The 24,650-nt window shown below is 38.4% G+C and overlaps 1 protein-coding gene across 1 annotated transcript in view; it reads right to left on the bottom strand.

Annotated features, from left to right (window-relative positions):
* Positions 1-24,650, bottom strand: part of P3H2 (prolyl 3-hydroxylase 2) — a 182,124-nt gene that overhangs the window by 35,582 nt on the left and 121,892 nt on the right. The window contains exons 2-8 of the mRNA XM_049880393.1: positions 13,860-14,012; positions 12,676-12,865; positions 8,893-9,024; positions 6,301-6,443; positions 5,862-5,951; positions 3,809-3,849; positions 2,905-2,999 (exon numbers count right to left, since the gene is read on the bottom strand). Coding sequence (XP_049736350.1) covers positions 2,905-2,999; positions 3,809-3,849; positions 5,862-5,951; positions 6,301-6,443; positions 8,893-9,024; positions 12,676-12,865; positions 13,860-14,012 — 844 coding nt within the window. The remainder of the gene's footprint in view (positions 1-2,904; positions 3,000-3,808; positions 3,850-5,861; positions 5,952-6,300; positions 6,444-8,892; positions 9,025-12,675; positions 12,866-13,859; positions 14,013-24,650) is intronic.

The raw sequence follows: 24,650 nt of genomic DNA, 5'->3' as shown, positions 1-24,650 counted from the left end.
ACTCAAGGCATCAAAGGGGGCGTGCAGATTAGGAAGCCCTCATATGAGGACATTCCTTTACAGTATGTGGAGTCCTGGTGGTGCAGTGATTAAGAGCTTGGCTGTTAACCAAAAGGTCGGCAGCTAGAATCTACCAGCCGCTCCTTGGAAACCCTATAGGGCACTTCTACTCTGTCTTATAGCGTCACTATGAGTCAGAATGGACTCAACTGGCAATGGGTTTGTTTTGTTTTTATTCAAGTTTATAAAAAGACTTCTCACATTCATCATCTCACAAACATTACTTGTACAGCTGAGAAGCCTAAAACCCAGAGAGACTGAGTATCTTGCCGTGCATCGCAGAGGAGCACAGATCAGACAACATTGGAAACTTGGCTCCTAATTCCAAGTCCAGCATTATTTCTACTGTACCTTTACTTCCAAGACTGCTATCCAGCAGGACCTTTGGAAAACATGGTTGAAGGGAGAATGGATGAGCGACAGATGTGTTTAGTAAGTTGACACGTATGTTCCACAGGCTGGAGTCACTCTAGTCAGTCTCATCTTAATGCTTCAGCTCCGTGCAATGTACAGCTACTACTAAATACTGCTAGGAAACCTAGCAGGAGACAATAGCTCTTTGTGGAAGATGAGAAACGCTGAAATACACTCTACCCTCTGAAGCATAGCTTCTTTCTGGCCTCCCTGACATTTGCTTTCAGCCTAACTAATACATAAAAGTGGTTTTTATTTTCGTTATGATCTTTGTATCTATCACTGTTCTTAATTCAGATCCCATCTGGATGTCTGGTGATTAGACAGAGGCTTTGTAGTGGTTCCCAAAAACCCCAGAACCAAACCCATTACTGTCAAGTCGATTCCGACTCACAGAGACCCTACAGGTCAGAGTAGAACTGCCCCGTAGAGTTTCCAAGGAGTAGCTGGTAGACTCGAACTGCCGGCCTTTCGGTTAGCAGCTGTAGCTCTTAACCACTATTCCACCAGGGTTTCTTAAGATCTATTAGCCATCTCCACTAAAAAAAAAAAAAAAATCCCAGAAATGGTAGAATTTGGTGACCCAGCCAGTCACGAGCTTTCTCCATCAAACGTCGTCTTCCAGTCTTCTCCTTAGCCTTCCTAGTCAGTTGCTGGCCATTACCTTCCCTGGTAGCCAGAGGGAAAAATGCTTTGAGAGTTGGCAAGTGCACTGGAGTTTCCCAAACCTTCACAGCAAAGTGCTGACTTATCCGCATGCGCTTCCTGGGTGATTTCTTGGCCTGAAAAGCAACATGAGCTCTGGCTGACCAGGAATCTCTCTGGTAGTTGTAAAACACCCTGGGCTTTTGTGGCTACAAACTGAGGTCCAACTCAGATCAGATGAGCATATTATCCTGTTTACAGCTTCAGACTGACTTGGAAGCTGGAAAGGGATGGGAAATGTGAGAGCTGTAGAGTGAGACATTTTCAAATCAGCTGGAGGAATGCGGTGACCAGCTCTTTTGTTGCGGAAGGGAATACTGTAGGTTTTGTAAAAAGCTCTTCTTATCTTACAATTAATTATTTAATCAAGGGGGGAATGCATTTGGTATAACTGGACATTTCTATGTTTCATGTGCCAGGTGAAGCATAGAAAATTGGGTGCAGATTTTGAAACTTAGGTTCAAGTGCTTGCCCAACCTGTTATACCCTGTGAGGTTTTGGGCAAGTCAATCTCCACAAGCCTCAGTCTTCTTGCCTGTGAAATGGGAAGGCTTGTCTCACATGAAGTGCTGCTAGTATTAAAATAAATTACATGTAAATTTGTTTGAGAAATTTAAAAAACACACAGAAATAATAATTGTTAAGAATTAATACTGCTGTTAGTGCTATTGCTAACAGTTAATTACTATAATAATCGTAGCACTTAACCACTACATCACCAGGGTTTCCATAATAATGCTTAGGCCTATTTAAAAGCTATTTTTGGTAACACTCCACCTGTGTGGAGCCCTGGTGGCACAGTGGTTAAGCATTAGGCTGCTAACCAAAAGGTTGGCAGTTTGAATCTACCAGTTGTTCCTTGGAAATCCTATGGGGCAGTTCTACTCTGTTCTATAGGCTCATTATGAGTTGGAATCGACTCAATGGCAATGGGTTTTCACCTGTGTATCCACTAATTTTGCCCTTACACAAGTAGCCACATATTGTTTTGCTCTTTTGATCTTTGAGCCATGCTTCATTTGTTTTTCCCACTTTAAGGTTCCCTCCTACCCATCTCAATCCAATCTAAATTCCACTTGTCTCTTAAAGCCCTGTTAAGTTCCTATGTGTTTGAAGCATCTTAGGCTAACCAATCTGATGCCCCACATGACCTTTCTCTTCTCCAAGTTCCTCTGAGAGATAGTTTATTCCTCACTGCCTTCGCTGACTCACTCTGTGACAGAAGTAAGCATGTGAACCTTGGGTTTTCAGCTGAGGATGGTGATACTGTCCCTGCCTGGTGACAGGCTCCCTCCCTGCAGAAACAGCTGAGAGTAGATACAGAAGTACTTTTGTGGAAACCAAAGGTAACGATAGGGAAATCTGAGACATTCTTGTTTTCCAGCCTTCCTTTCAGACTTTCAGGAATTGTAATAGCTTAGTTCTATTCTTTGGAAGCCCTGGTGGTGTAGTGGTTAATTGTTGCGTCTGCTAACCAAAAGGTCAGCAGTTCAAATCCACCAGGCGCACACTGAGAACTCTGTGGAACAGTTCTACTCTCTCCTATAGGGTCGCTATGAGTCAGAATCGACTCGATGGCAATGGTTATTTTTTTGTTTTTTGTTTTTTATTCCTATTCTTTAATTTCCAGAGAAAGTGGGCTCTGTCTTGACCTGGATAAAAACTGGTCAAGCCCCATTCCCTCCTTCCTACCCCATCTAGAGTGAACAATACGTAAGTACTTACCCTCTCTTAGGTCTCGTTCTATCTTGGATGATGACTTTTTTCCCATTGACAATCCATGAACTTCTGCCTCCTCCACGTTCACTCCAGAAGGAACCCTGCCCATTTAAAAAGTTGACATAGCAACTTCCAATTGAATAAAGATGTTCAAAGGCAAAGGATACTTTACCTAGGTAGGCTATGATTCCAATATGGGTGTATTTTTGTTGTACGGAAACAGAAGCTCACCTGTCTTTCAAGGTCAGATTAAATGTCACTGCCTTCACGAAGTTCTTCTCTATTTTCCTTAATGAGTGTGCTTTATTTCACTTCTCTAAATCTTCCTTACAGCTTTTACTACAGTTAATTGCATGGATAATTTAACACTCTCAAGATGAGACTCTGAGTCTCAACAGAGCAGGGAAAGAAATATCTTGTGCATCTTTGTAATGCTTTGAGCATCTAGTATTGTGCCTTAAACATTGTACCTCACCGTGTATTTTATCTTGCAGTAAAATGTCCTGCGTTTCTTGCTTTTAAATAAATACAGTAAAAAATTTCACCATTAAAAAGAAATTTCAAAGATTTTCTATTAATAAATGAAAAACCACATGCGACTTTCTCTTATTTGGAATCAGAGAATGTTAACTCTCAGGAATCACTTAATTCAACCCTCTCACTGGAAGAAAAACTTGAGACCTCGAGCAGCAGATGAATTACTTAAGGTCAACCCCGAGTGGTAGATGAATTACGTAAGGTCACACAGAAATAACAGGAAGAGCTGGAACCAGGATGCAGAGCTCCTGGTTCCCAGCTCAGAACTCTTGTAATTATATATCCTTGCCTATAGCAAGTGATAATAAGTTATGACTGTTAAGTATTTCTCCTCATTAAAAATAAACGACTGTGTCCTGAATGGGTGACTCACCGGTTCTCATCTTGTCGTCCTCCATATCTGATCCAAAAATTCTGTTTTAAATGAAAAACGCCTCTGTAATTTTGTCACTAAAACATCATTTACAGAAATAAAATCAAATAGACACTTAAATACACAAAAGGCCCAAATATTAGGAAGCTGGCATATTTTCCAAAGCTACAATATAGATTTAAAATTTTTTTTTAATGAAAAAGAAGGCCAAGGCTGATGCAATTTTGGCAAAGACATAAAAGGAGGCACCAGTGGATTAAATGAATAAATAAATAAAATATAAAACCACGGAATTAGCTGAGCAGCCATCCTTTTGCCCAAAAATGTGACTTAGAACTTCTATAAGTAGACACTTGAAAGGTCACTCAGTCTAACTCCTTTATGTTTTTTGGATAGCACAACAACAAAATAACAACGACAAAAACCCGGCTTGGCTAGTCATCTGTACCGGATCATAAAGTAAGTGATATTTTTCAGGTGTTTCTTGGGATAACACAATTTTTTAAAAAATAAAATTAGAGGATGGATATAAATATTAAAAATGTTACATTAGAAATTTTAGGTAAGAGAGAAAAGTGATGCAAGTAAGACAGAAAGGAAAGAAATATGTTGCAAATTATATTATAAATTATATTATCATTAAATAAAGAACTTACATAGTACCCAACAGATAAATGAACAAAGGGTACAACCAAACCAAACCCAGTGCCGTTGAGTTGATTCCGACCTGTAGCAATCCAATTGGACAGAGTAGAGCTACCCTATAGAGTTTCCAAGGAGTGCCTGGCGGATTCGAACTGCCAGCCCTTTGGTTCGCAGCCGTAGCACTTAACCAGTACGTCACCAGGGTTTCCGAACAAAGGGTACAGCCAGATAATTCAAATAAGAGGAAAATTAACAATAATAATATGGAAAAAAGGTTTATTCTTGGTGACCTTTGAAGGAATCCAAATTAGAACAACAATGACATACCATTTTGTACATTATATATAAGTAATACAAGTCATCTTAGAATGTTATTCTTCACTGCTGAGAAACGTGTAGTAAAGCGATATTTTTAAGCCTTTTTTTTTTTTTAGGAGTAGGGAAGTATCAGAAAACTCTCTTAGGGAACCAATTTAGTTTCAAGAGCTTTAAAACTTTTCACACCCTTTGATGACAACAGTAATCCCACTTCTGTGAATTTATTCTACAGGTACCACTCAACAGAGGGAAAAAATACTGAATGCATTAGGTATGGTAGAAAAAAAATCAGAAATAATTCCAGAATATCCAAAAGCAGAATGGTAATTTAATTACTGTACATCAACTCTATATATGTAGCTAAAAATAATTTTGAAAGATATGAAATATAGAAATTGCTTATGTTATCTTCCTAAATAATAGTGAGAGCATAAACACATAAACTTATTAAAAAGGATTAGAAGTCGCCATGGAAAAGTGGAAAAGAGTCAGCACGATGGGTCGTAGAATTGTGACTGATTTTGTTCTTTTTGAAGTGCCTATAATGTTTTTAGGAAAGGAGCCCTGGTGGAGCAGTAGTTAAGTGCTTGGCTTCTAACCAAACGTTTGGCAGTTCGAGCCCACCAGCTGCTCCTTGGGAGAAATCTGCTTCCAGAGCCTAGGAAACCCTACAGAGCAGTTCTACTCTGTCCTATAATACCGCTATGAGTCAAAATCTACTTGATGGCAACGGGTTTGGTTTGGGTTTTTTGAGAATGTTTAGGTAATAAAACATTAAGAAAAAATATAAAATGTTGCATCTAGAATTCGGGAAAATAAAACAATCTGGGGCCAATGAATCATGTACAAAATAAAGATCTCCTTGTCCAAATACATTTGCTTTTGGCTTTGGATCTCAGTTATGTGGAAATCTCTTAAAGCCTTTTAATGTTTTGTCACATATCAAACAAACCTGTTTCCTCCAGTCTTTGCTAACTCAAGGCTGGAGTGTAGAATCTTCAGAAATGGGGGGTGAAGAATGAAAATATAAACAAAAAGTCTACTTGGGAGTTCTTTTAACAAACATTTTCTCTTTCCACTTTGTTCTTACCGGTTCAGTGTATGAAAATCCCAGACCCTCTGCCGCTGATTTTATCAGTTCAGATTCCATTTTATGACGCTTCACAAACATGGTCAAATCCTGGAGGGGGAAAAAAAAAGAAAGAAAGGAAGAGATTTATATTTATATTTAAATAATAGTCAAGGGGTATGATAAATGCTTAAGTGGAGATATTTTTCATTAGGTGGTTGACAACTGGGCTAAAAGAAATACTCAGAATTATAAAAAATACCCCAGCTCAACAGATTTTCACAAACCATCCCTTTAGAGGAACAAAGTGCTTCTGGCAACAATAATTAAAGCTCAAAGGAATTGAATACTAGAACCTTTATTAAGTTGCTAGGTATCTTTAAGAGCAGTAATGTGTTTTTACTCTCTCTTCTGCAGATACAACGGAACTAAGAGTTTCTTCTCAGATCACTGGCCTCACCTCTCTGGCCTCAATGGATTCTGGGTCAATGCTGTCATCCAACAGACTCTCATAGTACTCCACGTTGTCTAGGACATCCTCGTCATCCGGATGGAGCAGAAGATAAGCCTTGGCACACTCCAAAGCTTTTATATATTCACCAACTGAAAGGTCAAGGAGTTGCAGCATTAGAGTCAGCCTAGGTTTGCTCAAAGGATTTTCTAGAAGATACTTCAACATGTCTATGAGAGGTCAGCTTTAACATCAATAAGGGGGAAGATTAGGAGAGGCTGGGCTGAGTAAGCAGAAACAGTCACGGATAAAAGGAAGGACATGATTTCAGATATTCAAAAGGTACTGCCTATCATAAACTTTGGTATTAGATGTTTTGCATAAATCATCAAAAGTTTCCCCCTCAAGATGTTTGTTGGCAACTTATATTCTCTGATACAGATAAACAGCAGGATTTTAGGAGTTAATTCGGATTTTCTTAGAGTTTGGGTTAAGTAAACATCTTACGGTGACCTCCTACCATAGTTCTTCCAAGGACTCCGATGCCCCGGAGGACTCTTCCCACGCCATTTCCTCACTCTACCGCTACAGCTATTCCACCAGCAACACATTACTAACAGGAACTCTGAAGAATGTTTAGACTGTGAACTCTTTGCTATAGAAACATTTAGATATAAAAGGGGAATTGTGAAATACCGTATGCCTTGTTTTCAAACAGATGACAACACTGGCTTTCTTTTACACTGATGTGTTCCTTCAGACGTATATAATCTGAGAGGACTCTGATTTTTTTTTTTTTTAATAAGAATGCTTACAACGAAGCAATCCTCTCAACTTCTTTGCATTCACTGCCCATGACTTGAACACATGATTTATTATCTGCCATCCGTGCCAGGATGATGAGTAATGTTTGGCTTTAGGAAAGAGTGAGATTTGCCAAAGTAGCTTAAAAATGTTGGCTCAAGGCTGTTTCTTATGATTTTAAAAGGGAAATACTTTCCTTACTACTGACCTCCACACAAGGCAGCCTGATATTGGAGCTCCTGAGAAATAATAAGAAGAGCACTGAAGCAGGAATTATCATTAAGCTATGTGACCTTAAGTAGGTCACTTACCTATAAAAAAATGACAGCATTAGCCTACGTGACGTGCAAGGTCAAATTCAGGCAATTAAATTCTATGGATTGTTCTTACACTTAAGAAAAGATATCCCATCTCTTTCTCAATAAGACGAACAAATTTTACCTATGTTTAGATATCGTATTTCACCTAATGGAGTCAGAAGGATCTAGAAGACTGATACTGTATTCTGTTGATGAGCTGAAGGAAACATGTTTCATAAGGAGGAAAATCTGGAACGTTCATCAAAATTACAAATAAGTAAAAAATCTTTGACCCAACAGTCATACTTCTAGTAATTTATCTATCCTATTTTTTTTATAGGTATTTGCGGAAACCCTGCTGGTGTAGTGTTTAAAAGCTACAGCTGCTAACCAAAAGGCTGGCAGTTCAAATCCACCAGGGACTCCTTGGAAACTCTATGGGGCAGTTCTACTCTGTCCTATAGGGTTGCTATGAGTCGGAATCGACTCAGCAGCAGCTGGTTTGGTTTTTTTTTTTAATAAGTATTTGTGTGTAGATGTGAAATAATATACCTCAAATGTTATCCATTAGAACACTGATTATAATAGCAAAAGACTACAAACAACACAAATGTCCATCAATAAGGAGAAACATTAAATAAATTATAGTACAATAATAAAAAAAAATAGGCAAATGTAAATAAAAATTACTGATGAAGCTTTCTATGTCTTGATACAATTAGGCTGAACCATATAAATTTGTCAAAACCTGACCATTTTTGACCTAAAAAAATAATAATTTCATAGGCCCAACCTTCTCAAAAGATATCTGATATATATTTATAAGTGAAGAAAGCCATGTATAGAATAGTATAGATAATATACTACCGTTAGTGTAAAAGCAGGAAATAAATGTGTGTGTATTTGGTACTTAACATATAAAATTTGGGAAGGATAAATAAGAAACTGTGAATCGTAAGGCATGGAACTAGGTTGACGGGACAGGGGAAGGAGAAAATCTTTCATAATTTTTGGTCTTTGAACCATGTGAATACATTATTGTTGTTGTTTGTTCTTGAGTTAATTCGACTCATGGTGACCCCGTGCGTGCAGAGTCAGCTGAATAGGACTTTCAAAGCTGTGACCTTTCCAAAGCAGATCACCAGGCTGTCTTCCCAGGGGCCTCTGGGTAGGTTCAAATCACCAACATTTTTGCTAATAGTCGAGCACTTACCATTTATATTAAAAACAAAATTATGTTTAAAAATCATATAAAGTATGAGTCTAGTGTAGCTTTCAGGAAATATCACAACTTTAAAATCTCACTCTGCCTGCACGTAGTGGCACCTCCTGCTTCTCTTATCCGAGATGCAGTGACATGAAATAAGAGAGAAGAGGCATACAATCCTATTGCTTTGGGGATAAACTGAGTCACATGAAAGACTGAACCACAAAAACACCCTGTCCGTAATGATGAACAACAACCTTGCAAAGGTCTTCATGGTTATCCACACTTTACCTCGATAGTAGGCAAACTGCAGGTAGTCGTAATGCAGGGGAAGAAAGTTCTCAATGGGGGAGAGCCGGCCAGGGCGGGTGGCAAGTTCCCTCACACATTCATGCTGACAAACTAGCACCTGTATGTAGTGATCTGGAAGATAGGACCAAGAAGTGTGTCACTTCAGACGGCTGAATCCTTAAGCTTCAAAGTCACAAAGCACAGTTACCACACACTTGGAGACTGATGACATTATTATTCTCACTTGATAACTCAAAAAGCTTCTTATAAATAAAGTAAGTGGCTTGTGAAGTTCTCCTAGTCAGACAGCAATAGAGCAAAGTTGTTGAGTTTCATCGATTCTAACTCATAGCGATCCTATAGGACAGAGTAGAACTGCCCCAGAGGGCTTCAAGGGTGTAATCTTTATAGAAACAGACCGCCATACCTATCTCCTATGGATCAGCTAGGGGGTTCGAACAGCCAAACTTTTGGTTAGCGCTTAACCACTGAGGCACTAGGGCTCCTTTTCTACCCAGTTATGAATTAGCCCAGCATCTAGAAATTTTATACTCTAATACTGTAGGGACTGACAAAGTAGGGAGAAAGATAAAAGCTAGAGAATTCGATCAAGCCCTTCATTTTTCTCTTTATTCTTCTTTCTATTGCTCCCATCCTCCTCAGCTTGAAAAGAGTGAAGAGTCTAAAGTGTATCCCCCTTACTCCGAGCACTATCTCATCAAAGCGTGAGCTGAGAAAACACAAGTGACAATGTTCCAGAGAAGAAAACATCTCCTACACTTCCCCCTCAACTTTGCTTTTTACAGTGAAGATGGAAGTACCATTTTCCAGAAAGAGAATGGTTCATTCATGCTTGTGCCAAACAAGTTCCCTTGAGGATGTGATAGAATCATCTGACCTCATGGCTTTACAACTTTATTTACCACAACTGCCTTCTTTCAAAAGGTTCTCTGTTTAGGGGGAGTTCGTTTTGGATCTCAATAACATTGCACAGGGTAACAAAACACTACAGGAAGGAAATGCGTGTTTTCTGGTGCATGGGAGAATGTGCCAGCTTTCACATAACCTGGCTAAGACAATCCCATATAGGACAGATGATAGAATCCCTAAAGACCAACGGTTCTTAACCCCAGTTGGAGGAGGTGAAGGAAAGAATGAGTTCTGTTTATTTGATCGTTTTTGTTGCTATGGGGAGCTCTCAAGTCAATTTTGACTCGTAGCAACCCCATGGGACACAGGAGAATTGCCCCATAGGGTTTTCTAGGCTGAAATCTTTACAGGAGCAGATTGTCAGGTCTTTAAGTTGCTAGGTGGGTTCGAACCACCAACCTTTCAGTTAGCAGCTGAGCACTTAAGCACGGCACCACCAGGGCTCCATGTTTATTTGATTAGCAAGTTAGAAATAAATAGCTAATTGTTTTATTTCTTAAGAAAAAAAAACAACCTCCAACTGTTTTCTCCTACTTAACTAGCTATTTGAACTCTTTACCTTATATATACACCTCTCTTAATTCCAAATGATAGGCAAAAGGAAAATGTGGGAAATACTTACCAAGAACCCAACACCTGAATGAAAATATTTTTTCCAAGGCAGGATATAAACAGTAGTAAAGTAGTGTAACACAATGATATCATTTAGGGCTTCACCAAGCACAGCTAGTAATAAATAACTGCATCCAGAAGCCATTGGTAATTTTCTCCACTTTTAAATGTCTCATCGAATGCTAAAATTCAAATATTTTGGGTTCCTATATACATTCTGAAAACTCTGGTGGCATAGTGGTTAAGTGCTACAGCTGCTAACCAAAAGGTCGGCAGTTCAAATCCACCAGGTGCTTCTTGGAAACTCTATGGGGCAATTATGGGGCAATTCCACTCTTTCCTATAGGGTGCTATGAGTCGGAATCAACTCGACGGCAATGGGTTTATACTTAGGTACAGAGTTAAGCACTGAACAAGACAGGAGTTAGGCAAGTGACATAGGAAAGCAATTATTTTGAAGGCCTGGAAGTAAAAACGAGCATGACATACATAACAGATTGAAAGCTGTCCAGTTGAAATGGATTAAAGAAAAAATAAAATAAGAGAGAAGGGATGTTAACATACAGAAGGGCCAGATCAGTCCTTGATAAAGGTTTTGGGTTATATTACAAGAGCAATGAAAGTCATTGGAGGGTTTAAGCAAATGTTTAAGGAAAATGTTGGTGCTGGAATTAGACTTTCATCTTTCCAGAAGATGCTCTGCCTGCGTTCAGAGTAAAAACTGACCAGGACAAGAAAACCAGCAAGGAGGTTATGATAAGGGTTTGGCTAGATAATACTGTTGATTTGAACCAAGGCGGTAACGAAAGGAGTGGAGACAAGCAGGAATTTTTTTTTTTTTTTTTACTAGGAGGTAGTATATGTCAGTTTAGTGGTAAATCAGATGAGAACAGAAATTGAGGGAGACAATAGACTGAAAGATAACGAACGTCCTGGTATTTTTGGCTTAAGCTACTAGGTGGATGGCACTTTTTTATGAGTTAGGAAACGTTGGAAGTTGGGGAGAAGATAGGAAGGTCATTAATCTGCATTTCTTTGAGTACCTGTGAAGTAGATCATTATTGTTCATATGTTTATAGCTTGGGACACAATATGTGCTCAACAAGTATTTGTTAAACATTTATCACTGAATAAATTATTCTTTGCCAATTTCTCAGTTGTATAGATCTTAAAACTATGGAATACAGAGTGAGAAACTTGTGGGTCTCATTACCAGTTTCATCTTGGGCACATTACTTAATCATTCTAAGGTACAATTTCCTTATTTAAAAAGGAGATGGGAAGGTGGGTAGTAGTAATATCTACCCACCTTTATGTATTAAGGATGCATACTCTTTGTAAAATGCTTCAGTTTTTTTTCCATTTGTCATTTGTAAATCAATTTGGTTCATTATATTTTTGCATTTATAAATCTGATGTAAAATCTATATTTTTCTTGGCTTTTGTTATGCTAAGAGGATCTTCTCCTTTCCCAATATTATACAAATATTCTGCATTTTCTTCTAGCAGTTTTATGTTTTTACACTTACACTGTTAATATAAAAAAACCAAACCCACTGCTGTCTTTTAATATACATAGGATTTACTTTTGTGTATGATGTGTGGCAGAGAACTCATTTTTTCTTCCCATAAATGGTTAGCTAGTCAATACCCCAATTACTGTATGATGAACATTACTCATATATTAAATTCCTATATGTAATAAAATATAGTATTAAACATATATAATTATTATTACATAAATAATAAAATATGAATATAGAAAAGTGTTTACTGCTATATTGATTATAATAATGAAAAGCTGCAACCTCCATAATATTCATGAATAAAAGATTGGTCAAATAACTTATGACAAACCCATATAATTGAATATTACCCAATCAGGAAATACAATACGGTAGATCTTCATGTACTTACATGAGAAGCCCACAATATATTGTTAAGCAGAAATCAAGAAAAAAAAATTATGCTAAAAAGTAGTATTTACAGTACAGTCCTATTTTATACAAAATTAAGTAATAATTATAACTAAATACATAAACATCTACACACACATGAAAAAGTTTGGGAGGATATTCACAAAAAATTTAATATAAGTTTATCTATGGGAGATAAGATGGGATAGATATATGGGACTTTCACATTTGACAAGACACACTTCTATATTGTTAGAATATTTTTACAGATTGCACGTAGTGCTTTCATAATCCGGATAAAAAGGAAAGGAAAAATCAGCTTTACCAGCAATGGCTTCATAGAGTCCAGCTTTATACCCTAAATACTCATACTCTTCAAATCTCTGAGGCCCCTCACACAGGGCTCGGCACTCCATATCTTCATTGAAATATTCACTTAAAGCTTGTTCAAAGTACTTGATAGCCAGCTCAAAGTCATCAGCCTCATAATGTTTAACTCCTGCATTATAACTCTCCTGCAAAGAAACAGAAAAAACAAAAACTTTTTTTTTTTTTTTAATTTTTTTCAAGAGCACTCGAGAGGTGCTTGAATAGCAGGATGAAGATAGGCTCAGGGTCACTCACTTGAGCCCCAGAAGGAAAAAGAATTGTTGCGCAGGGAGATGAAGTATAACTTCCTTGACTTCAACTAACTGTAAACAATGAGAGGCGATTTACTGAGCAAGTAGATCCCTGGTGGCACAATGGTTAAGAGCTACAACTGCTAACCAAAAGGTTGGCAGTTCGAATCCACCAGCCGCTCCTTAGAAACTCTATGGGGCAGTTCTACTCTGTCAGAACTGACTTCAAGGCAATGGGTTTTAGACCTTTGTGTTAGGGGCATCAGTTTCATTGTCTTCGGAGCATAAGCAAGGACTGTAATTCCAACCCCTCTGCATCTAGGTAGGGCCATGTAACAAGTGTCAGACAATGGATGTGGGTGGAAGTGACATCCACCTCCAGAGCTTGGGCAACTTAATTGGAAAGGAAAAAAAAAAAAAAGCCTCCATGTAAAACCTTCCTCTTTCATCCTCTTTTACAGTGGTCTTGAAGGTCACACATTAAGAATGGAGACATCCCAAGATGAAAACCAAGTCCTTTCAACATATTGTGATTCCAGGTAGGAGTTCATGTACAGAAAATTACATGGCTTTAAAAAGCAGAGTATGAAAAGTTCAGGTACAATGGAAAAACCACTGGACCAGGAGCTGGGGTACCATAGTGTGGCCTCCACCACTCACAGAGGCCTCAGCTCCGAATGTAAAACACAAATGTCAAAGGGTAAGCCCAGGCTCAGAGCGGCTGACTTACAATAATATTTCATCTGAGAACTCTGAAAGTATAAAAATGTTACTTTGTGGGAAACTGGGAATCAATTGGAGATAGGCAGTCACACAAATCTGCTTTGAACCAAATGAAGCTTAGATGCACTTAGCTCCACCTGGGCAGGTGCGGGTGCCCAGAGCTCACCAGGTGCGCCTTGGCTTCTCGATCTACCACCTGGAACGTTTCCACGCCGGCCATAGTTCTGTAATTCTCAATGTTCTGCTGCATTTCCATGTGCTCAGGGTTGGCCATGAAGAAGGTGTGGGCTGCTTCCACTGCCTTTTCCAGCTGGTTAAGCTGGGGAGGAAAGAAGAGCCCAATGAAGGCAAGTATTTCCAAACCAAACCCAGAGAAGTAGCGACCAACTCAAGGTCCCCCAGCATGAGAATGGCAAGGCCAGGATTCCTGTTCACATTCACTCTACTAAACCTCTAGACTAAAGTGCTGGGAGATGAATTAACAACATTCCTAAAATGGTAAGTGGAAATTCTGGTTTTGGTGAAAACACATAAAGGGAATTTGCTCCAAGGTCATTCTCATCCTTCTGTTTCCTAAGCCATCTGTGTTTTCTGGGAAATTGAATCTAGATGCTTCCGTTTGTTTTATTATTGCTCAAAATAATGAACTGTCAGAGCTATGCCAACTCCAAGTTAAGTTTTCAAAACACTTCCGTCTTTTTTTTTTTTAATTCATTTTGCCTTTAATTCTGCAAATTGGAGTGTAAATAAACCTATGATTTCCCAAAGGACTGGACATATTTTTCCCTCCACTAATTTGTTCTTGGGCTTTAAAAAGTGAAGGATACACATTTGAAAGCATTAAATTGTTTCAGTACACACAAGATGCTAAATGCAGCGCAAGAAATGATCTACCACACTCCTCTGATGGACGGATTTGATTCCAAACTTCCAAATTTTGATTCTCATTCATAAAAAAGGAAGGATTTTTTAAAATGACTACACAGGCCTATAAGCCTCCACCTAAGCCACTTAATACATTGCTCCCCATCTAACAAGCAATGAGGTATTTATTTTAAACAAAATTGGAATTAAATGCCCTCAATTTAAGATATCCTGCCACATGTTTAGCCTTGGAGAATGTCTACAGACAGATCACTTACTCCATGTCAGAAAAATGAATATTCTTTTTTCACAGTGAAATCCAAAGTATGTTACATCTATTTTAAAGTGTGAAGAAATGAAAAGGTATTCTTATTGAACAAACCAAAAAAAAACCAAACAAGTAAATATAAAATCACAGAACAGTAGATGAGGCTTAGCTGGGGCTCAAGTAGAATTAACCAACAGAAAGAAGTAGGTACACAGGCCACCCCCACCCCAATCACTACACTTGGGTGATACGTAAATAATCTTAGCCCTCACCACAGAAAAACATAAACTACCTTATGTTAAAATCCGCCACCTTTAGGTTTTAATAAACCTTCCCCTTTTTTCCCTCTAATTTGCATACTCTCAGCTACCAGCCTTCCTGCCATTAAATCCTGCCTGTAATCAGATCTCCCAGTCGCTTTAACCTCTGTCCTCCAGTCTGGACACTCAGAATTATTTTGGCTGTCAAGCTCACTAATTTTAGTCCTGGTTTCTTTCTCAATTTCGGATCTGGTTTCTTCCTCAATTTCAATTTTCTCAATTTTTCACACACCACTACAAATAAATATGAATTGTATGGACAGGAACCTAGGTGGCGCAAACTGCTTGTGCTCGACTGTTAGCCTGAAGGTTGGTGGTCTGAACCCACCCAGTGGTGTCATGGAAGACAGGCCTGGTAATCTGCTTCCACTAAGATTGCAACCAAAAACATCCCCTGAAATCATCTTAAAACCAAACAATAGTTTAGTTTAACTAGTCAAGAATGTCTGCCTTGAGCATTGTGCTCTTTTAAGATCTATCTATACAGGATCAAATTGACAACAGCGACTTGAAAGATAAAATAGGACACCTAGGGGGCAGTGAATTTATGTTAGTGGGGGAGGAACAACTTGGAAAAGGAGGGTGAGTTGGTTGCACTGCTCAAAGAATGTAATCAATGTAACTGAATTGTACGTGTAGAAATTGTTGCATTGGTGTATGTTCTGCTGTGTATATTCTCAACAGCAACAAAAATAAATTACAAAAAAAAAAAAAAGATTACAATGAAGAAAACCCTATAAAGTAGTTCTACTCTGTGACAAATAGTTTCACCATGAGTCAGAATCAACAACAACTACATAGTGACAAATGTACAGGTAGACAGGAAAAAAAGGGGCTGTAAATTGGGTGTGGGTAAACACTAGTCAAGTCACTATGGAAAAAGCCATTTAATATCATAACATTAATATTACATGCAAGCAAAATTCTGCTGAAGATAGTTCCAAAATGGTTACAGCAGTGTATCGACAGAGAACTGCCAGAAATTCAAGCCAGATTCAGAAGAGAATGTGGAACAAGGGATGTCATTGCTTATGTCAGATGGATCTTGGCTGAAAGAACAGAACACCAGAAAGATGTTTACCTGTGCTTTATTAACCATGCAAAGGCATTTGACAGTGTGCATAATAACAAATTATGGATAACACTGCAAGGAATGGGAACTCCAGAACACTAAATTGTGCTCATTCGGAACCTGTACACAGACCTAGAGGCAGCTGTTCGAGGAGAACAAGGGGATACTGTGTTTTATAATCAGGAAAGGTGTGGATCATGGTTGTATCCTTTCACCACACTTATTCAATCTGTATACTGAGCAAATAGTCTGAGAAGCTGGACTATGTGAAGAAGAACGGGGCATCAGGATTGGAAGAAGAGTCACTAACAACCTGCTGTATGCAGATGACACAACCTTGCTTGCTGAAAGTGAAGAGGACTTGAAGCACTTACTGATGAAGATCAGAGACCACAGCCTTCAGTATGGATTATACCTTAGTATAAAGAAAACAAAAATCCTCACAACTGTACCAATAAGCAACATCATGACAAATGGAGAAAAGATTGAAGTTGTCAAGGATTTCATTTTACTTGGATCCACAATCAATGCCCATGGAAGCAGCAGTCAAGAAATCAAAAGATGTCCGGCACTGGGTAAATCTGCAAAAGAACTCTTTCAAGTGTTAAAAAGCAAAGATGTCACTTCAAGGGCTAAGATGTTCCTGACCTAAGCATGGTATTTTTAATCCCCTCATATGCATGCTAAAACTGGACAAGGAATAAGGAAGACCAAAGAAGAATTAATGCCTTTGAATTAAGGTGCTGTTGAAGAATATTGAATATACCATGAACTGCCAGAAGAATGACCAAATCTGTCTTCAAAGACATATAGCCAAAATGCTCCTTAGAAGCATGGATGAGGTGACTTCATCTGACATACTTTGGACATGTTATCAAGAGTGACAAGTCCCTGGAAAAGGACATTATTCTTGGTAAAGTAGCTACAACAGTGGGCTGAAATATAGCAACAAACATGAGGACGGTGCAGGGCGGGGCAGTGTTTTGTTCCTTTAACAAAGGGTTGATATGAGTTGGACACGACCTGATCACACCTAACAGCAACATATCTGTTTTTTCCAGTAGAATTCTCTGAGGACAGGGACCATATGGCTTATTTATTTTCAAACTTCTTTACATATAGATGGTGACTATGATATGTCTAAGAAAAGAAAAGGGAAAAAAACTTCCAACAAGTAAATTTTTTACACACAATTCAAAGATATATTACATCTGACTATGCCTCATAAGCTATAATGTGCTAGCAGAATTTAGTTCAACAAAAACATCTCTGAAATCTTGTCATACACATTGAGAGCTTCTGATACTGGTTATTACAAATGGGAATGCGATTTAGTGGCTCCTGAAAACTCTCAGCCACTGTTGTTATCTGGTTCTTTCTCTCAAGTTTGACCACATTGATTTTCTTTTTTTGCTTATTTGTTGCTTGCCCACTTTACAGCTCAGTATTGAACATGATACCATCTTCCCCATTATAAATATAAAACAGATTTCATGACTTCTGGTTGAACCATAAATTTGTTGATGAACTGGCCATGGCTTTAAATTATTGTCAGCCAGTTCATGAAACTGGAATTGGCGCTATACGCTATAAAAATAGGCCATTGTTTTAACGGGAAGCCTGGTAGTTTTGCGCTCCACTTTTGAAATTATATATTTACACACACACAAGGTAGAAGGAAAAGTCCAAGTGAACATGTTTGTACGACATGTAATGCCACATGATCAGATGGCGATTCCAAAGGCCTTGTAAGTACAGGAAGAGTGTTAGCAGCTAGTCCACTGCAACACAAAAAGCAAAGTGGATTTAAAGGCTCTAAACTGGACTTTCTTTGAGACTTAAACACACACACACATATACACACACATGCACAAAGAGGAACAAGACAAAAAGCACTAATATGAGGATAACTCTATGCATTAGAAAAATAAATTCCAAAATAAAGAATAGCTGAGGTCAAGGGAGTGATCTGACAACAAGATGGCATTGAACTTTTAAGGGAGGCCCTGCCTTGATGAAATGTGAAAAAGCTAGTAGGAAGTGCCTTCGAGAAGTTGAGTCATTCCCACTCAGGCTGTGAAGAGCTCAGGCAAACACTCCCTCCTGCCAGCCCAGAAGCACCCTCTTAGGCAGCAGTCACACTGCCTGGAAAAAGAAATGAACACTGGCTAAATCAACACCAACATTCAGAAGTTACTCTGTCATTGACCTGGTGAGTGAATGAGCCTCTTCTGACATAAAAATAATTTTCTATAGCTAGTAAGTAATGAAGAAGGCATTTGTAAAGACACACTGACTACTCAGAAACCTTCAGTAGCTCTCCACTGTCTACAAAAGAGATTCCAGACACCCTGCACCAGGACATTCAAGAACCTCCAGGATTTGGCTCCAGCATAACCTCTTCATATCTGCCCTTATGCAAACTTTGCCCCAGTCAAACTGAACTTCTGCCAGTTTTATAACACACCCATCTTCCTATTAAAGAAATCACACACAGGCCCAGTATTCAAGTCATGTCCGAGTTTTTATTTCACTCATTCACGTATTCAGCAGATATTTATTTTACACCAGCTCTGTGCCAGGCACTGTGGTAATCCATGAGAATACCTACAGCGTCAAGATAGACAAAGCCCTGCTTTCTAGGTACTTACATTCTCATTGCAGGGGACAGGTACATATCAAGTAAATAAATAATTTAAGAGAGTAATTTCAGAATGTGCTACATGCTATGAAGAAATAAATGACCAAACAACATTGTGGACACTGGCAGCATTAAGGTGGGAGGATGACGTTAGAAGAACTGGTCAAGGAAGGCCTCTCTGGGATGTGATTTTTGAGCAGAACCCTAAATGTTGAGAAGCCAGTCATGAGCAGAACAGAAATGAAGAGCCTTTCAAGCAAAAAGAAAATAAAGGGAAAAAATCACGCAGTAGAAAGAATAAGCCTTGGCATGTTTTAGAAGCTCGGCAGAGACTAAGGTGGTCAACATTTAGCGAAAGATCTGGGAAAAAGTTGGAGAAGAACAGATTGCTTGTAGACTCTGGTGAAGAGTTTGAATGTCATCCTAAGTCCAAAAGGAAACCACTGAAGAAGTTTAAGGAGGGGGGGAAACAAGGTCTGATACCCATTTTTAGAGATAACTCTGACTGCTATGTGGAAAATAGAGCTTTGATAGGAAGCAGGAGAGGACTGCAGCAATCCAGATCAGAAAAAGTGCTTTGACTTTGCAAAATTTAAGTGTAGGACTGCACATCACTCCCTTTTTTTTTTTTTTTTTTTTTTGTTAAGTCTCCTGATCCATAAAGTGTCTGGAAATAACTGATAGGGGTGTGTGTGTGTTATAAGAACTCCCACTATATATCACAGGTAAACAATTAACAATTCTCTCCCTGGGTTGAGGAGCCCTGATATTGCAGTGGTTAAAGTGCTCCACTACTAACCAAAAAGTCGGCAGTTTGAACTCATCAGCTGCTCTGAGGGAGAAAGATATAGCAGTCTGCTGCCATAAAGATTTACAGCCTTGGAAACCCTATGGTGCACTTCTACTCTGTCCTACAAGGTCGCTATGGGTTGGACGCTATGGGTTGGAACTGACTCCACGGCAGTGGACTTGATTTTTTGGTTTTCCCTGGGATATACTGTGAATATAGGAAATGCTGGAAAATTGTGATAGAAAGTCAAGGGAAGAACCAAGTTTTCTTCCAGGTTTCTTCCTGGAGCACATCTGTGATACTTAAAGCCAGGAGATTGTTGAGCCTAACCAAGGAAAGATGGGGTGCTCCCAGGGCACACCTTCTATCTTCTCATCTCTCTGCTTTTACTCTTGCACTCAGGATGCAATTCTTTCCTGTCTCTGCTAACTGGAGTCTCTGAGACCAGCTGTAAGGCTCCTTTCTCCAGGATCTCCACCTGCCCCAACAAGTGACTCACATTTCTCTCCTTTCCACTCCTATAGTATTTGGTAGGTCCATGAAGTAGTCATCACACCATCACACTGTCTGCATATAGCTTAAAACCTGAAACCAACTGCCGGCGAGTCAATTCCAACTCATCTCAACCCCACAGGGTTTCCAAGGCTGTAAATCTCTATGGAAGCAGACTGTCACGTTTCTCCCACAGAGTGGCTGATGGATTCGAACCACCAACCTTCAGCAGCTGAGCAATTGATCACTGCACCACCAGGGCTCCTTACGTATAGCCTACCACCAAAAAAAACAAATTCCACAGGAAAGGGCCTGCGCCTTCTTTCTCTCTTTCTCCCTGTATATATATATATATGCACATGTGTATAGATGTATACTTACACACACATGTGTATGTGTATATGTATACACCACAGGAGTGTATACATAAAGTATATAATATACTATAAATATATATGCATTACATAAGTATAATAGAAACTTTGTGTTCACTGAGTTAAACTGAGCTCAGAAGCCTTTACTTTTCTCCACAATTTTACTCCTTAGATCAGTGGCAAATATTCCAATTCCTTTTTTAGGATTAGAAAATCCTAAACCGAAAGAGGATCTGGAGGCCATCTAATCCAACTCCTGTGTTTAAAGGAATTAGGACACTGGCAGTTTAAGTAACTTGACATTTCAAGCTCATTCAGCAGAAGAGTGACAGCGCTGAGAATGTGCCATCATCACCAGTTGACTGGCTTTACAAACAATAGCTCTTGGAGCACTCAATAGCAAAAGCAAACACAATGGACTAATGTTTCCCTCTTCTATTCTCTTCATCCTCTTTGTTTTTCCCATTCTTCCTAGAGCAATTTGTCTCGATTCAGTAGGCAGGCACACAGCACAAAGGAAAATACATATATATATATACACAAACACACACATACATATACGTATATACATATATACATACATACGTGTGTGTATATATATATTATTTCCAAATGGAGTGTAGGAAAAACATATAAGTTCCCTCCCTTCTGAGTCAGGAATGGTATAAAGCTCAAATATTCTGAATATGAAATTGAGAATAGCTTAGGAGATGTGCTCACAAGTGGTTAATTTACATTAACGTAGAATGGTTTTTACATTAAAAACATGTAGAGACCACTGTGTACTTCTAAAATAGAATATCTGGCGTTTTTTTTCCCCCCCTGGAGGCTTGTTATACACTCAGGGTAAAGTACCCATCCTGCAACAATTTCCATTCTTCTACTAAAACATCACCATTTTCAATAAAGTTGGGAATTCCTTCTCTCCTTTCACCACCCTAACTCCGGGATTTTATCCAACATTATGCATGACATTTTGATGAAGTGTTGTATTTTTTTGCTTGGCTCTTTCGATAAATTTCACAATATAGCAACTTTAGGGATCTTTAACCCTTTGTGTATTGGGTTTCTCCCCATCTGACAAGCATGTAAGTAGACACTGACGACACCCTGCTTTGAAACCACAGCAGCATTTTTAAGTTCTAGCTAGCACTATAAACAGAAAAGCTGGAGAGAAAGAAAGTTAGCAGATCATATCACGTTAAACACCGAAAAATCGCAGCTGAAAACGTTAAGTCTTTTTTTTATGGAGCTATAAGCTTTCTTTCTTTTCTTTTTTTAATAATTATGGCTGCATATATTTTTATAGATGGCTTAGCACTTGCTAACATCTCCAAAATGATCTCAATATTTTGCCAGCCTAACATTAATTTCCCTTCACAAAACCAACTAATAATTTTTTTTTTTTTAAATAATACAGCAAACAACATATTGAAAAATACTCCTAAAAGCTCATCAAATTTGGGGACAAAATTTGGGAGCAGTTTGTTTGATCTACTGGTTTAAATGAAATTCTGTGACTCCCTCTTTCAAATGAAAAGAATGGTCCCTTTAAGGAGAAGTCAATCTTATCTAGAAAACTCCTAAACATTGCCATACAGAGCAGTCACATTTTTAGTCAAAATAAAACAGCCACATGAAAAACAACTCTGCATTCTTTTTTTTTTTTTTTTTATGATTGATGGTGGTGATAACCATTCTTTATGTTGTTAATACCACTGGTAAAATGATTCCTGTGTAATTATTTTCATAATTCAGTTATAGAAAAAAATGGTGGTTTCTCTTGACACATTTACAAAATTGATTTTACTGAACATGGAAAACTACATGATATATAGTGTTGTTCTTTTTCTCTTGACTAACAGAAAGTTCAGAATTTTATTCTCATTTACAAGAATATATTATTTTGGGTTCCTAGTTTATCAAGTGGAAGCTGGCATATTTCCTTTTTTTGTTTCCATTTCAAAAATCTAATTATACAAAAAGTCACGTTACCAAGGTAACTCAAAGTCCTTTTGGGCATGGGAAATTTATAATTTATTAGAAAGATCTTTCTCCATCGTAAAAGGACATTGCTAGGAATTGTATATATTTTTTCCCTACATCAATTTAGAAAATTTAGAAATCTGTATGCTTCAGTAACACATTAATTCATAAGTTAGGTGTCCACGCTAATGTATGAGATTAATTTATCTTTGCATTGAAGCGATACTGGTCTAAAAGGTAGTCATGGTTATAAGCAAATATTTAGAGCTTTAAAAATGCTATTTGGTAAGGATTAGATGCAAAATGACATTTCTAGAGAGTAACATTTCCTCCGTGGAGTAACTTGGAAAGGAAGACAATTTGTCTTTAAAATACTTTTTTTTTTTTTTTTTTTTGCCAAACGGCTTGTACTCTTTCCTTCAATTATTTACGGCCTTGAGCCTGGTTAATAGACTTCTGCTCTTTCTAAACCCTCTGGTGAAGTTTTAATCTGCTGTTTACATCTAATGCTAAACAGTGATGATGGACAGTCACTCTCAAATGAGGTGACCCCTATGAGCTCAGCGGAACAAGAGATTCCATTAGCTAAGCTTGTTAGAAGCCTTCCCATCTAAATAAAAAACCATCTTTTTGGGTAAGGAAAACACTAAAGTGAAGAAGCAGAAGTTTTAAACCTGCTCTATTAGATTAGAGACTATTTAAAACAGAAAGTCCTTGATTTTTTGGAAAAGAAGAAGAAGAAAAAAAGACCCAAAGTATTAGCCAAAAATAAGTGCATGCTTAAATGGACAAAATCCCTCAAGCTGTCTGTGTATTGTCTAACTTCCTAAGGAGAGAACAGCCAAGACTTGGAAGCCTTCTACGTATGGTAAGGGAATGTGAGCAAGTCCTAGTTCTCCTATCTATCTGCCCCGGATCAAATGAGATTAATGGGCATGGTTTATTGGTATGTGGCTGTTGTTTTGGGTTCTAAACATGAGAAGAGGGCAGGCATCTTAACCTCCACGGTGTTTGCACAGCAATCTCCCTAGATGTGTCAGAGGATGACTAATGGTTACCGAAAAGAAGGTTCTGGCCAAGGCCTCTCTGACGTCTGCTTCCTGCTACTGTTTTTGGAAACATAACTTTAATCCTCTCTATTTATTTGATTTTTTTTCTTTTTTTTTTATTTATTTGACAGTGGATGTCACTCATATCAAGACTCCCATTAAACCAAAGTCCCATGACTACTGTAGCAGTCATCCCTTTAACACACAAAGAACCACACTCATGTTGGATTTTGAAAAACACACAGATAAAAATCTAATGTCTCTCTACTAGCGCTCAGAACTGAACTCCACTCACACATGACTCCAATATGGGTGGCGGTGATCTTGTTCATGAGGTTGCCCTTGGCCATTGCTGTATCATTTACAAACCGCATTACAATGATACTAACAAAAATAAAAACAATAAAAGTGGTTACTTACCAAGTAAGTGTCTACTAAGCGTGGGCCCTGTGCCGGCCATTTGTACTACTTCAATTTAACATTATCATTTCTTATTTGAGGTGACGAAGGATCAGAGGGGCGCACTTCAGTAACTTCTCCCAAGGTCCCACGGCTACCAAGTGGTAAGACCTGGATTCAAACTCACATCTGACTCCGAATCTATACTTTTCCGTTTTAATGTGAGATCGAACCAGTGCCCAAACAGATATAAGGCTAAAATCAGTGTCCTGCACGTTTTTTTTTTTTGCTTCGGTAGTCTTTTAGTGACAACTAGATACCTTTTTCTAATGTGAAAAAGTGTCATATGCACACTTCAATTCTGACTCATACCGACCCTATAGGATAGATTAGAACTCCATACGGTTTCCAAGCACCAGCTGGTGGATTCAAACTGTCAACCTTTTGATTAGCAGCCAAGTGCTTAACCACTGCACCACCAGGGCTCCATGCATAGTATAGGCAGGCACTTTTGTCTACATTTGAAATGTGAGCTAATTGAAGCCTAAGTTTATGATTAAGTTCCCTGCCCTTCGTCCCCGGCTGATAGGAGGCAGAGCTGGACTAGAAGCCACGTCACAAACACAAACATAGACTCCTGAAGCTTGATGGATCTAAACTATGTAATCTAAACTTTTTTTTTTTTCTGTTGATGAGGAATCC

This window comes from Elephas maximus, chromosome 1 (assembly GCF_024166365.1).
Source record: "Elephas maximus indicus isolate mEleMax1 chromosome 1, mEleMax1 primary haplotype, whole genome shotgun sequence".
Lineage (NCBI taxonomy): Eukaryota > Metazoa > Chordata > Mammalia > Proboscidea > Elephantidae > Elephas > Elephas maximus.
Note: the sequence above shows the minus strand (reverse complement) of the source record. Positions and strands in the feature narration are given on the sequence as shown.